General features: G+C 45.8%; 1 protein-coding gene across 1 annotated transcript; it reads right to left on the reverse strand.

Annotated features, from left to right (window-relative positions):
• Positions 1-2,215: 2,215 nt before the first annotated feature.
• ier5l (immediate early response 5-like) lies at positions 2,216-4,375 on the reverse strand. Its single transcript, XM_029169919.3, has one exon. It carries the CDS (start codon positions 4,169-4,171, stop codon positions 3,323-3,325), a length of 849 nt encoding a protein of 282 aa, XP_029025752.1. The 5' UTR covers positions 4,172-4,375; the 3' UTR covers positions 2,216-3,322.
• Positions 4,376-12,588: the final 8,213 nt, after the last annotated feature.

Here is a 12,588-nt window from a genome sequence, read left to right on the forward strand (position 1 = left end):
TAATAGTAAAATTGTTCATTTTTGATCAGTTAGGCTCTGATACATCCACTTTTTGTGTCAGTGTCGAGGCCCAAACACTGACAGTCGAATGGTTGATGGACAGACGCTCCAGCTTCTGAGCTGTGTTCTCATCTCAGAATATACAGTGTGTTTGTGAATCTCTGTGAATCGGGAGTAATGACGGGATTGGTTGAACTAAGCCATGACGCTGATCAGCACTAAAACTTTCATTCAAGTTGATAATAAGTCAAACCAAGTTGTTTCAGGACACAACGGTTTTACTTTCACGCCTTTGACTGCAGCCTTTTGCTTGTGCTCATCCACTGTCGCACAATAAACACTTCATCAAGCATCCTTGAATCTCGGAGGTCAGAGGAGTTTGGACGTGTCCAGCTTAAGCTTGACTACATCAGGTAAGCTCATACTGTATGTCCTGGTCCTCCATAGACGTGTCTGGCTCTGGGATCAGTTTTCACATGGACTAAGTGCTTGCTGTGATTGCACCATATCTATTTTACTTTATTCATGTAGATCCTTCTTTACCTTAATGACCTGGTTCACAGCTACGGTGGATGGGACCACGGTCTGCATCAGCTCCAACCCCTCCCTCACCTCTCCTCTGCCTGGATGACCTGTGCCACAGTCTGCCCACCCCCCAGACCTATTCCCTAGTGCCCCCCTCCACACACACACACACCCACACACACACGCACACACACTCCCCCGCACTCCTGTCACATGCGGTTTCCCTCCCTCCCCTTCTGTGAAACCCCCAACACATCGACCCCCTCTCCTGACAAAGCATGCCTCACAGCCCCCTGCCAGCCCCCCTTTGACTGCCCCCCTCACCCCATCCCTCTGTTGTTAACCCCTCCTCCTCCTCCTCACAGAACCCCCACAAACCAACACTCATCAATAACACTCCACCCTCCTCTGTCACGTTACCCCCACGACCTGGTATTGTCTTTTAATGTGGGCCAGGTGATCACAGAAGTGAGTAGCCGTGATAGTGTCATGCTTTAAATGTATGCTTTAAATTTCATAATGGGGCTTTTATTTTGAAAAACGGTTCATTTTCTTCATTGTATTGCATTTGCATATTCTCAGGTGCCTTTTTTCCCCTTTTTCTTGGTGTTTCGTGATGAAAACAAAGTAAAGTGTTTGTTCAAGAAAAAATAAATAATTATAAAACGTCTAATGCCAAAAATAGGACACAAGTGAACATGAGCGTGCGCGCGTGTGTGTGTGTGTGTGGTGGTGGTGGTGGGGGGGGTTTAGACGTTACTCTTTCTCGTTCCAGATGGAGGAGCTGTGCCTACACCATGAGACAAAACCATTGTTCACAGCAATAGCAGAGCGAGCCGAGCAGCGGCTTTTATTTTGTTGTTTTAGCAAACACTTATTGCAGCGGGTGAGATATGCTGTCGGTGGAAAGCGCATACGGACGAATGCTGCATCACATTTATTCAAAGTGACATCATGCATTGTTCGCAGTTCCTCCTCATTTCCATTGTACCTACCTAGTGCATGTTATTATGGCCACTGGCAAAAAAAAAAGTCTGCAGAGCTTGAGGAAAAGAGCAGCAGGGATGGATGTGATGAGGATCTGGTAGAAAGCTGCTTGGAGACAAAGGAGGCGGCGAGGAAGAGGGAGAGGATGAAAGAGAGGAGGAGAAGCAGGGTGTCATGAGCTGGTGAGCGGGAGTCTGAGGCAGGGTCAACACGAGACGCCTCTGTGTGCATACACACCCCTACTGATAGCCTCATTCAGCGATTTTAAAGAACACCACCAAGTGGCACTGAGCAGAGATAACAGGACTCAAAGTTCTACAGGAGAGAATTCATGGCAGCAAACGCACACAGCGGACTGGTGGAGAGAAGATGCATTTACACTCCAATAACAGTCCAGAATAATGAGAAAAATCAGGACTATTAGCTACATCTTATAGTAGAATTTGCTCAAATCAATGGCTGTAATATTAATATCACAAATAACCATAATGCTGTCAATAGAAAAAGTAAGTTTTTACACATATTAATTACAGTGCTGCTTCATTGGCAGCCTGTATCATATGTGTAGTGTGTGTGTTGCCTATAGACAAACACTAGAAGTGAAAACGTCTGGAGGCGCTGCTACACATTTAGTTACTGTCAGTAACTAGTCCACTGTTGATGAAGCAACTTGTTAACCATAAAAAAAGAAAAACAGTTCAAATGAAGGTTTTTGTTTTTTATTAAGATTATACATTTTTAACAAATATCTTCTGGAACAGTTTTACCCGGTGAGCTGCAATTCATCAAGCACAAAAATACAAGAATTACAACAGCGTATGTAGAGAATGGCTGAATACTCTCTTGGTTTTGGTACACATAGTGCTCATAAAGCTAACGCATGGATCCTCGGGTTATGGCTAAGTCACGGGGGCGCCTTTTTAAAACAAAAGGACTAAGATCACTCACAAAGCAACAGAGACATGTTGGAATTATGGATTTCTGTGAAGGCATTCAGCAACTTGGGAAGAGAGGATGTCAGACAATAAGCCAGACAGCAAAGATAGTGTTAACAACAGTAAGAGACTCCATGGAGCTGGTTCGGAGCCCGCGAACTTCACACATGCTCATGTGACCACAATGAAACCAAAAGGCAAAGACATTCAGTCACTTCCAAGGATCAGTTGTGACGGTAGCGAGCGGTCGGGTGCACTGGAGTTAAGGCAACAGAAATCAACCCATTCCACCATGTTGAAGTGTTTTCGTTACACACGTGTAAGACGTAATGAAAACAGGAGACCCTGCACACAATGCATATGTCACGCGCTCGCTCCCCTTCCTCCCAAAATGTCTTTAAAAATTTGCTAAAAAAATTTAAATAGCTTTTCTTTTCTTGCAAAAATAAAGTGGATTTAGATGTGACAGGAGACCCGGCTCAGCTGGAACGGCTACGTCGGTGAGTGGGAGTGATGTCGCTCACGTATGGTAGTGTTTGTAGGACAGAAATGTGCTTTGAGGAACAACACTGCTGCTGTTAAGACTACACAGGTGAGTTGACGTCACATCTGTGACTTTAGCTGGTCTGGGGTCAGCTGCGCATCGGTGAACCTTATTTGGCTCAGTCTGGTTCCTAAAGTCGAGAAGTGTCCAGTTTAAAGGTCCATTTATTGTGTTACCACAACTTTATGTCAGTCTGTCTTTGTGTCGCCATTATTATCATGTCCCTACAGGTAATTATGGAGCTGGACGTGAACTGGCAGTGGAACATTGTTCTCCGTTGGGTTCCGTTACAGCTGAACCCGGCCTCCCGTGAAACGCATCAGAGTTTGATTCAAAACGCCACAATCGCCCGCGTCCACGCGCCAAGACTGGCCAGGGCCTGTTTGCTGCAGATCTGCTCCAAGTCCGCCGGTCTGCTCAGCAGTCCCGAAAAGCCCGAGCCGAAGATGGAGATCAGGTTGGAGATGTTGGACGTGTCCGTGTAGTCCGCGCTGCTGTACGAGCAGTCCTCGCGCTTCGCCCGTTTGCGCGCCGCCGTAAAATCCGACACTTCCTCCACGTCGGACGCGCCGCCACCGAACTCGACCTTCCGCTTCTTGGCCGCGGACTGCGCGCCCTGGCCGCACTGGGGCGCGTGGCAGCAGCAGTCCTGGTGCAGGTAGCCGTTCTCCACCGTGGTCACTACGTGCGTGTCCAGGTCCAGCACCGTGGTCTTGTTGCAGTGCGACACCGGGGACACCTCCATGCAGCAGCTCCGGTACTCGGACGCCTCCGGCTCCTTGCCGAGGAGCGAGCCGACCGCGCGCTCGTGCGCCGGCGGCGGCTCCGCGCCTCCGTGGCACGCGGGGTCCGACGCGCTCAGCCCGTCGCCGCCGCCGCCGCCGCCGCAGCAGCTGCGCGCCTGCTCGTCGTCGGCGGCGTCCTCCGCGTCCAGGTCGAGCGGGTCGAGCTGCTGGATCTCGTTGCAGACCGTCATCACCTCCTCGTACTGCTGCATCCTGTAGATCTCCGCGTATTTCTCCTTGATGTAGACCTGCCGGGCGTTCCTCAGCACATAGGAGACCAGCAGGTTTTTGTGCAGCTTGATCCCCCCTCTCTGCGTCCTGGAGTTGTGGATCTTCATTAGCGAAATGGAGATGAGGCTTTGCGCGTCCACTGCGCATTCCATGGTGTTGATCATTATTGCGTTCCCCCTGTCCGCCCCCGGCTCCTCTGAGGCAGCGGGAAACCAACTCTCAGGTGTGTCCGTTGGATTCGGTTTGTTCGAGAAGAAAGGTTCAAGTCAGCTCTGTGGAGAAACATTGGACGCGACGATCCACCCTCCGCGAGAGCCAGCAATCATTTGTAGTTACCCTGAGAGCAGAATCTGTATATAGTCGGAGCGACCGCCCGCCCTCTCCAAGAGCAGCCAATGAGGCGCCCGCTGTCGCCTGAGTGACAGGAAGGCGCCCTGGAAAAATGCGGCTCTCGACCAATCAGCGTCAGGCGGTTCCCTCGAACTATTCAAATTTCAGCCAGGCAGCAGATCCGGAATGGCCGTAGTTTAAGAGACATAGTAGGAAGTTGACAGTTTCAGCTCCACATGGTTGAGAAGGAATTGGAGAATTCAACAGTTAGTTTTGATAAGTTTGTTTTAAAGTTTTGTCCAAGTTGAACATCACTTTCAATCCTTTGGCTACGACTGAACATGAAGGACATGGAGAAAATGTCATCTCAAAGGGAAAGATGAAGATTCACATGAAAGTGGTTGTTATAGATGCAGTAATTTATTTTGTCTGTGTCAACAATTAATTATATTATTTCACATATTCAATGTAATAATCTGTAATGGTTAATTATAAAAAGCCAGAGGCTAGTGTTGTGTTGACGTGGTCACACTCCATGAAGACAAAATGTAACGAATCATTGGTGATTATCTAGTAAATTCACAGTAACTCAAGCCACAAAGGTTGTGTATTCACAAGAAAGAAGCAGAACTTGATGTAGACAGATGTAACGTCTCATTTATATGCGATACAATGATAGCGTCTGTTCGGCTGCTGAAGGTAGTTTTTTTTGTTATATCAATTCAAGCATGTTTGCATGTTTTGCACCAGTGAAGTGCAGCAACAGATGGAATCAGGCTGTTTCTAGCATAAAAACCGAACCGTCCCGACTATTGTCTACACTTACTCATTTTAGGAAAGAAAGCAAACCCAAAACACTTTTTATGCATAAGATAAACACACACAATGGGCTAATGTAGAGCAGATCATGTGCTGCTGACGCGATCAGGTAGCTGTGACTGTGCATGGGTGGAAACGTGTGCAGGAGCTCCATCGACGCTCCAGATGGGACGAGCGAACCATCGGCAGCCAGTCTGGGAGCGTCCGGGCAGAGCTTCACAGCACATGTTGAACACACACTTGTGTGTGTCATGGATTAACAAAGGAAGACACATAAATACATAAAGTTTATATTTCCCCTTTAAAATCTCACTGATGGCATCATAGTGACATCAGTCAGACGTCTGCAGCAGTGCTATTTGATTTTATGATCTAAACTGAATTATTATCAATTTATTACACATTACAACGTTTTGAAATGGAAATATAGACTGTATCTCGAAACACAGACAGGTCAAAGTCAGGCAGCGGATGTGCTGCCTCGTGTTCGAGGAGGGAGAAGTTACAGCACATTTGCTGATGCCACGGCTCCACCATCGTGGCCGGAGCCGCCATCAAGTGCCACCGGCGGCCACTAGATGGTGGCTCCAAAATAATCTCTAACGGCACAGGACCCACACAAAAGCCCCTTGAAGCCGGTACGTGTGGAGCTGCTGCCGACGCGCTGAGTTCACGTCGCTGTGTGTCACAGTGGAGACGAGAGACGAGGCATTAATATTCATGATCCTGAAGCGAGAACACATGACGTGTAAAAACCAGGCTCTGGAACTTTTCTACCTTCTTGTTTTTAAACCATAACAAATGTAGTTTTGGTTTATTTTCATTTTCAGTGCTGTCAGTTATTGCTTCTATTTTTATTTCCTGCATTCATCTCTTTTTTCAGTCAGCTATAATAATGAGTGTGATATTACATCATAGACGATGCACAGAGCTGGATATAATTCTGTTTTCCCAGACAGTGTCACTCAGAACCTCGAATAGAGCTTCTCTGAATGAACAATAATGCAAATTAAAAAAAACATGGCTAATGTTGTCTCCTCCATTAACATCATGCCAGTTTGGTTCTAAAAGCACCTGCATTCATGGGCTCAGCACGGCAGTGTCTGGTTTGTGTGCGCTCAGCCACACAGCCAGAGCCCCGGCCGGCACTGCAGTGGCCTCCACACAGGGTGTAGTAGCTGCAGCGGAGCCTGTAGAGGCCAGTGCAGCTCCAGTTTTCTGCCCCCACTGATTAGCGTTTGGTTACGCTCTCCAAATTTTGCCTTTAAGGCGGGACGGGGCTTCTGCAGTGGGATCGGATGATTGTTGTCACGCACGGCGAGGCAGACGTCATGCTAACATGCAGCGCGGAGGGCCGTCTAGAGCATGTGATGGGATGTTTGTGATGATGAACGCATGATGCAGCGCGGCCGCAGACTCGGCTACAGACCGTCTGCGCGCCGGTAACGGGTCTCCCAGGGTTCACTGCACTAAAGTTTTGCTGGAGCTGAGATTAGTGTGTGTCCGTACACTCCAGGGCCCGCTATCAGGAATCTCCATTGTTAAACCTTGGATCCCTCTTTAAGTGCAGCGGACTCCACCACGTTGTACAGTCGGGTGAAAAAGCCAATGCTTTTATTATTACAAATAAGTATCTGACACGTGAGACACATCTGTATTCAGCCCTCCCTGAGTCGTCACCTCATGGAACCTTTAGGTTATGCCTCCACCAGCTTTACACGTTCTTATTTTCTAATTAGCTTGAGTTCAGTCAGATTGGATGGAGAGCGTCTGTGAATAGCAGTGTGGCCACAGCTTCTTTATAAGCTTGAACTGGGTTATTGTAGCACATGGAGGTGCTTTGCTTCCATCCCTAGTCTGTGTGCTGTGTTACTGGACTGGTGCTTGTTCACAACACACTTTCATGGTGCTTTGGCCAGAGCGTCAGTCAGCAGCTGTGTCCTGGGGTACAGGGCATGTGATGCTGGCTGTGAAACTCACAGATCATCCTCACACACGCATGTTAGTATTCGAGTCATAACAACTATTGTGACATGTAAATAATTATGCTGTCACATTATTGTCAACCAGATATATTTATAATATTTAAAATTTCTCATTAATATTAATAAATGTTTAACGTGAGAGATTAATTATTTTTCTTTATTCGTTTTCACTGAAAAGACTTGTTGTTGCTTTACGCTTCCCTTCACTCCTCTCATCCCTCCTTCCTTTCTATTTCGTTCCTCATCTCCCCTCATCTTTTAGCTTCACTGCTCCAGAGTCTCTGGCTGCTTCTGCCTCCCCTCTGCTCACTCTGCTGATGTTCTCCTATTTTTCTCCTCTCTGTTTCCTCCTAAGCATGTTTGCCTCTGTTTTTCTTTGCCTCAAACCAGGAGTGAACCACTGCAGCACAATTACAGGCGGTGGATACAACTGACTGAACTGAAATGTTCCCAGTGTCACAGCCAAACAACTTTCACACTTCCCTCCTACAATAATTATCAGGTGTGGGAAAAGCTCTCATACAAAAACCGTTAAAATTCTGAGCCTTCACACTGAACTTACACCATGTGAGCATTAGCATAATAACAAAGTAAAGGCTGCATTTCATCTGTATTTGAGTCTGTGGGACCTGGAAAATATGATTTATTAGAATCTCAACTCCTTGGCCTTGACTTGTTTTTTGGTGAAGAGCATAAATATTATTTTCAGTCACTCCCACTGTAAATTCCCCCCAACCTTAGTATCACTCATGTAGTATATCGTCCACTGGACCAACGGGTGATAAAGGTGCAGAGCTGCTGTATCCTCCTTATAGATGGACTGATGTTAGTGTGTGTTTACTATTCAGGTACACGGTTATAACACTGTTACATTTCCAAGAACCAAAAGCTGTCTTCTCAAAGTTCATGCACATTTTATCTTTGTGGGAACCCCTGCTAATGTCAAATAAGGAATTTAACACATAAATAATCTGGCCATAGCTGATCTGCATTGCAGTCAGTGAAAGGTGTTTCTGCTCACTGGGTCTGTGAAGTTAGAATTTTAATATGAGGTTTTTTTATCAATTCAGACTGAGACAACAAATAAGTTGAAGATGATTAAAATAATGTCCAGACACTCAACCCAAAGACTCACTAGTCAGGAGTCAGCAATGGAGAATCTGTTAGGACTAACCCCGACCCAGTCGCAAACCACATAAAACCAGGAGGTATGTGAATTGGTTAAACAAGAACTAAGAATCCCAGCTAAGCTGCAACACTATCATCTAAAAACACAAAAGAAACAAGTATGTGCTAACAATTCAAGTAATAAAGGGAAACAAACTACTAAACCCCAAATCACTGCAATTGCAGAAAATTCATTATATTCATTATTCATTATAATTTATTCAATTATGGATTTATTAAATCATAAAAACACAGGTTACTAACGAAGAACAAAAGGATCTGGTAACTAGAATAACAAGCTGACTGACTAGAGCTCACTAGATTACAAACTGAGGAGCAGCTATAGAGATGAGAATCAATCATGGGATGTGACACACAAGCAAAGGGGTGAGAATGTAATCAAGCACTAAAGTAAATACCAAACACCCGGAACAGGCCGTCACACACTGACGCCGCCCTCGATGGACGGAGGAAATATAAAGTAAAAGGTCTGTTTGCCCACAAAGCCAGCCAACATTTTTGAAGGCAAACTCTAGTACTCTTATGTTTGCAGGTATTTTCAGACCTGAAGGGGAATCCACTAAATCCCTGTGGGTTGAAGGAACCGGCAGAGGGCATGGGACATGTCCCCGAGTGCCTCTTTACGCATCCAAACAAACGTGGGATTAGGATGTGAAATGCTCGTCATGCCACGTCATCACAGCACAGGGGTGGAAGATGGAGAGGCCAGGATGTCGTACAACAGAAATGTTCATGAAAGAGACTGCCACAAAACAAAGACTGACATCATGGGCCAGCTGGTGACAGGCCACAGCTGCAGAGGAACACTCTGATCTGATCTGATCTGATCTAGGGTCCTCCTAGGTCTGAGACAACGTGAAGGTGAATGAGTCGTGGTCCCACTGCAGCCTTTAACTTCACCAGTTACAGTGTACTGTACAGTGTGTGCATTCCATCGTTCTGGATCAAGATGGAGGACTCAAACGATGCATCAATGCAAGACATACATATGAAATACATACACAGTGGAGGTCTGCGTTGTATGGACTAGAATGAATGGATGATGTCAACTTCAAACAAATCGTTTTAATGGTCTTAAGGTGTCTATGCTCCAAAACTGAGCAAGGAGCTGTTTCCATCATAGAGGAGCTCAGTAGCTCAGTGCTCCTCCTCCTGTTCCACATTCACAAAAAAAAAAAAAAGTAGAAACCAAAAGTAGAGCAGCACTCTGAGAAGAGCAGGAATCTATAGGACGATGAGGTCTTTAAGATGATGGAGCTACTGGAGTTATTGGGACGTCCTGTCAGTGAGTCATGGTGTGAATAAAAAATTCTACTAAAACTAAAACTACAATCCTTTTCCAAAGCACTTTAACCTGAACTGAAAAATATGGCCTAAAACAGAGTAAGACTCTTAGTAGGACTCAATACAAACAACAGGACACATGCCGTCAGTGTTCACGTATTTGACATACTTTGTTGCACATTCAGACACTGAATCAGTTAATGTTGTTGTGTATGTAAATGACCCAGCTGTCATCTAATTTAAATCAGATCTAATTAGTATTAATCCAAGCTCCAAAGTCTTCAGATGGTCTGAGGAGCGCACAGTGCTAATCGTGTCTTCCCACAGAGTCTTTGTTGACCAGTTTGAAGTAGATCCCAGAAGCCACTGGCTCATGTTAGATCACTGGTGACTCTCTGACGGCCTGGGTCTGAGGTGTGTACCCCACAGGGGGCGCTCGTTGATCCAAGACTCATCAGAAGAGAGAGCACACAATTACAACTGTAAACATTATAGTAACAAGTGCAACAGCTACAGGGAGACTGAGAGAATTCACTTCTTTTGGTTGAAGCACTCAGCAGAGAGATGATGGTTTCTCCTCCTGGACGTGTGGTGTAGCACACATTCACCTGCAGTGTGTTGTGACTAGATCCCCTGCATAGAAACTGTGTGGATTTAATGCACTTCATGGAATTCATTAGCTCTCATCACATGTGACACATACAGTCAGGTCCACAGAAGGTTTCTCTTACTGAAATGTAAAAACTCCTCCAGAGTGACTGGTGCAGCTCACATTTCAGACAAATGAAAAACTTATTTCCAACTTTTTTTTAAATTGATTTGAGGTAAATGTTATGTGACTTAAACTAACACAACTAAAGCAGACTTTTATCACTCAGTCTGTACATGCAACTATAAATACACAGTAAAAGCTGGAACCAACAGCTATGAGTGAGAGCTTTTCAGGCTTTACCAGGTACCACTGCAGAAAAAAGACAGATTACAGAACACTAGCAGAGAAATTAAATAAATAAAAGTATTAGTTTTGGAAATCTTCGAACACACGCGCTTTTTTACAGACGATGCTGAAGACACGTCTGCTGCAAAAACCCCAGCAGCAGTCGCCATTCAGTCACAGAAGGCGAGCAATAAAAGGACACAAAGCTGCAGGGCTGTGAGCAGAATGTTTGCAGGCTTTCTTTCTGTTCTGCTGCACCCCCCTCCCTCCCCTCCCTCTCTATCCCAGTTAACACACAGAAAAAATAGAGGCTGTTTAGGAAAAAATGGAGGCAAAACAGAGCCACACAAAGGCAGCGCTAGCTTCCTCCATCACCAGCTTACTAATCACCATCTTTGCTGCGCCCGATACAGGCCTGTCGCCTGTTACGGCAGCATTGCCATGGCGACCGGGGTCTGAGTAATCATTTGTGCAATGACCCCTATTCTCCAGAGGATAGATGGAGGGCTGGAAGAGTTGGGGTGGGGGTGGGGGTGGGGGGTTGTGGGGGAGGCTGGAATGAAAGCAGAGCCAGCAAAAGCAGAGAAGCAGAGAGAGGAGGAGGGAGGAGGGGGGGAGGAGGAAAGGGAGTAAGGAGGGGAAAGATGGAGGGAGGGCTGGTGAGCAGCAGAGCAAAGCAGCAGGGACCCAGACAGGAAAAAAACACATTTTCTTTTTACTGGCAACAGGGAAAAACCACTTAATATTTTTATATAACAAACAGAGCTCACTCTCCAAAAGGTACAGGAAGAAAGCACATCCAAGAAATCAGATAAATGCTGGTGCAGAGAGATACGTGAACAGCACAGGAACATGAAGGAAGGACAAAAGAAAGACAAAGAGGTTTCAAAGAGTAAGAGCTACGTGCAGTACACCTGGTGTCCTGGAGGTGGCGCTAGGGGAGGTCAGGGGTCACTGGCTGGGAAGCAGGGTGTGTTAAATAAAGGGTCCGAGCTAAAGGTAACTTGGGATCTGTGGTGGGAAAATGTCATTAACAGTAACGGGATCATTATCGTCAAAGTAAACAAAGAGAGCTAATTAAAGGTGCACGCAAAGACAAAGGATCTACGCAAGGTTCTAGCAAATTCAGTTACACTTGTAAAAAAAGAAAAGTTCAAAGCGAGGCTACGGTACTTTTCACAAGGAGACAGTCTCTCAAGACCTGGCAAGCATCGATTTCAAGATTCCTTAATTTGCCAGTGTTTAGACATCATTGACATTGTTGCGTAAAGGGAGCAGCCACATCAAAAAACATTCATCTCATGAAGCCTCATGTAAAAGCTCATTTCAAGGACATGTGACACTGACCACATCATTAGCCACGTGACACACCCTTTTGCCTGATGCAAGCCTGGAAGCTTTGTCAGATATGGAGTAACTGGTGGGGTTCTGGCTTCAGGGTGCAGAGGCAACCAGCTGTCACACACTGTAGACGTTCTCCAGGTCCACTTTGGGAGCCAGAGGCTGAATGGGTCAGAGCAGTGGCCAAGACCCGCATGTTGAGGACCAACAGCCCCAGATTAGTCTTAATGTGATGAAGCTACAAACCACTCCATACACATTCATGTAGGATGTTGATTATGATTAATATCAACCCCATAAAAGATGTATGTCACTATTACATTCTGTGCTGATTCAGCCTCCGACCACTGGGTGGCGATAGACTCTTTTGTTACCATTCTTTCTTTGCTTTGTGTTTCCTGTAGTTTCATGTGTCATTTCTCCTTGTTATCATGTTTATATTCTAACCTTGTACTGTCCTCTGCGAGATGTTGTCCCTGGTCCTTGGGTGTTTACTGTCTTGTTCCACATCCCCAACTAGGTTCTTGTGTTTCCTCAGTTAAAATACCAGTTTGTTTGTTAGTTTGATTGTCAGTGATTGGGTTTCATTCTTGCACTCAGGTTCCTTGTTCGGTCATGACTTTGTAACAAGTAACTTCCTCTTCTTCAGAAAGACCACAAACAGAGCCAGACCCAATGAGTGGGAGTTCAACAAAAG

The sequence above is a fragment of the Betta splendens genome, chromosome 12 (genome assembly GCF_900634795.4).
Source record: "Betta splendens chromosome 12, fBetSpl5.4, whole genome shotgun sequence".
Lineage (NCBI taxonomy): Eukaryota > Metazoa > Chordata > Actinopteri > Anabantiformes > Osphronemidae > Betta > Betta splendens.

Excerpts from the sequence above, each read along its gene's own strand:
- ier5l (XM_029169919.3), bottom strand. The coding sequence starts at position 4,171 with ATGATCAACACCATGGAATGCGCAGTGGACGCGCAAAGCCTCATCTCC.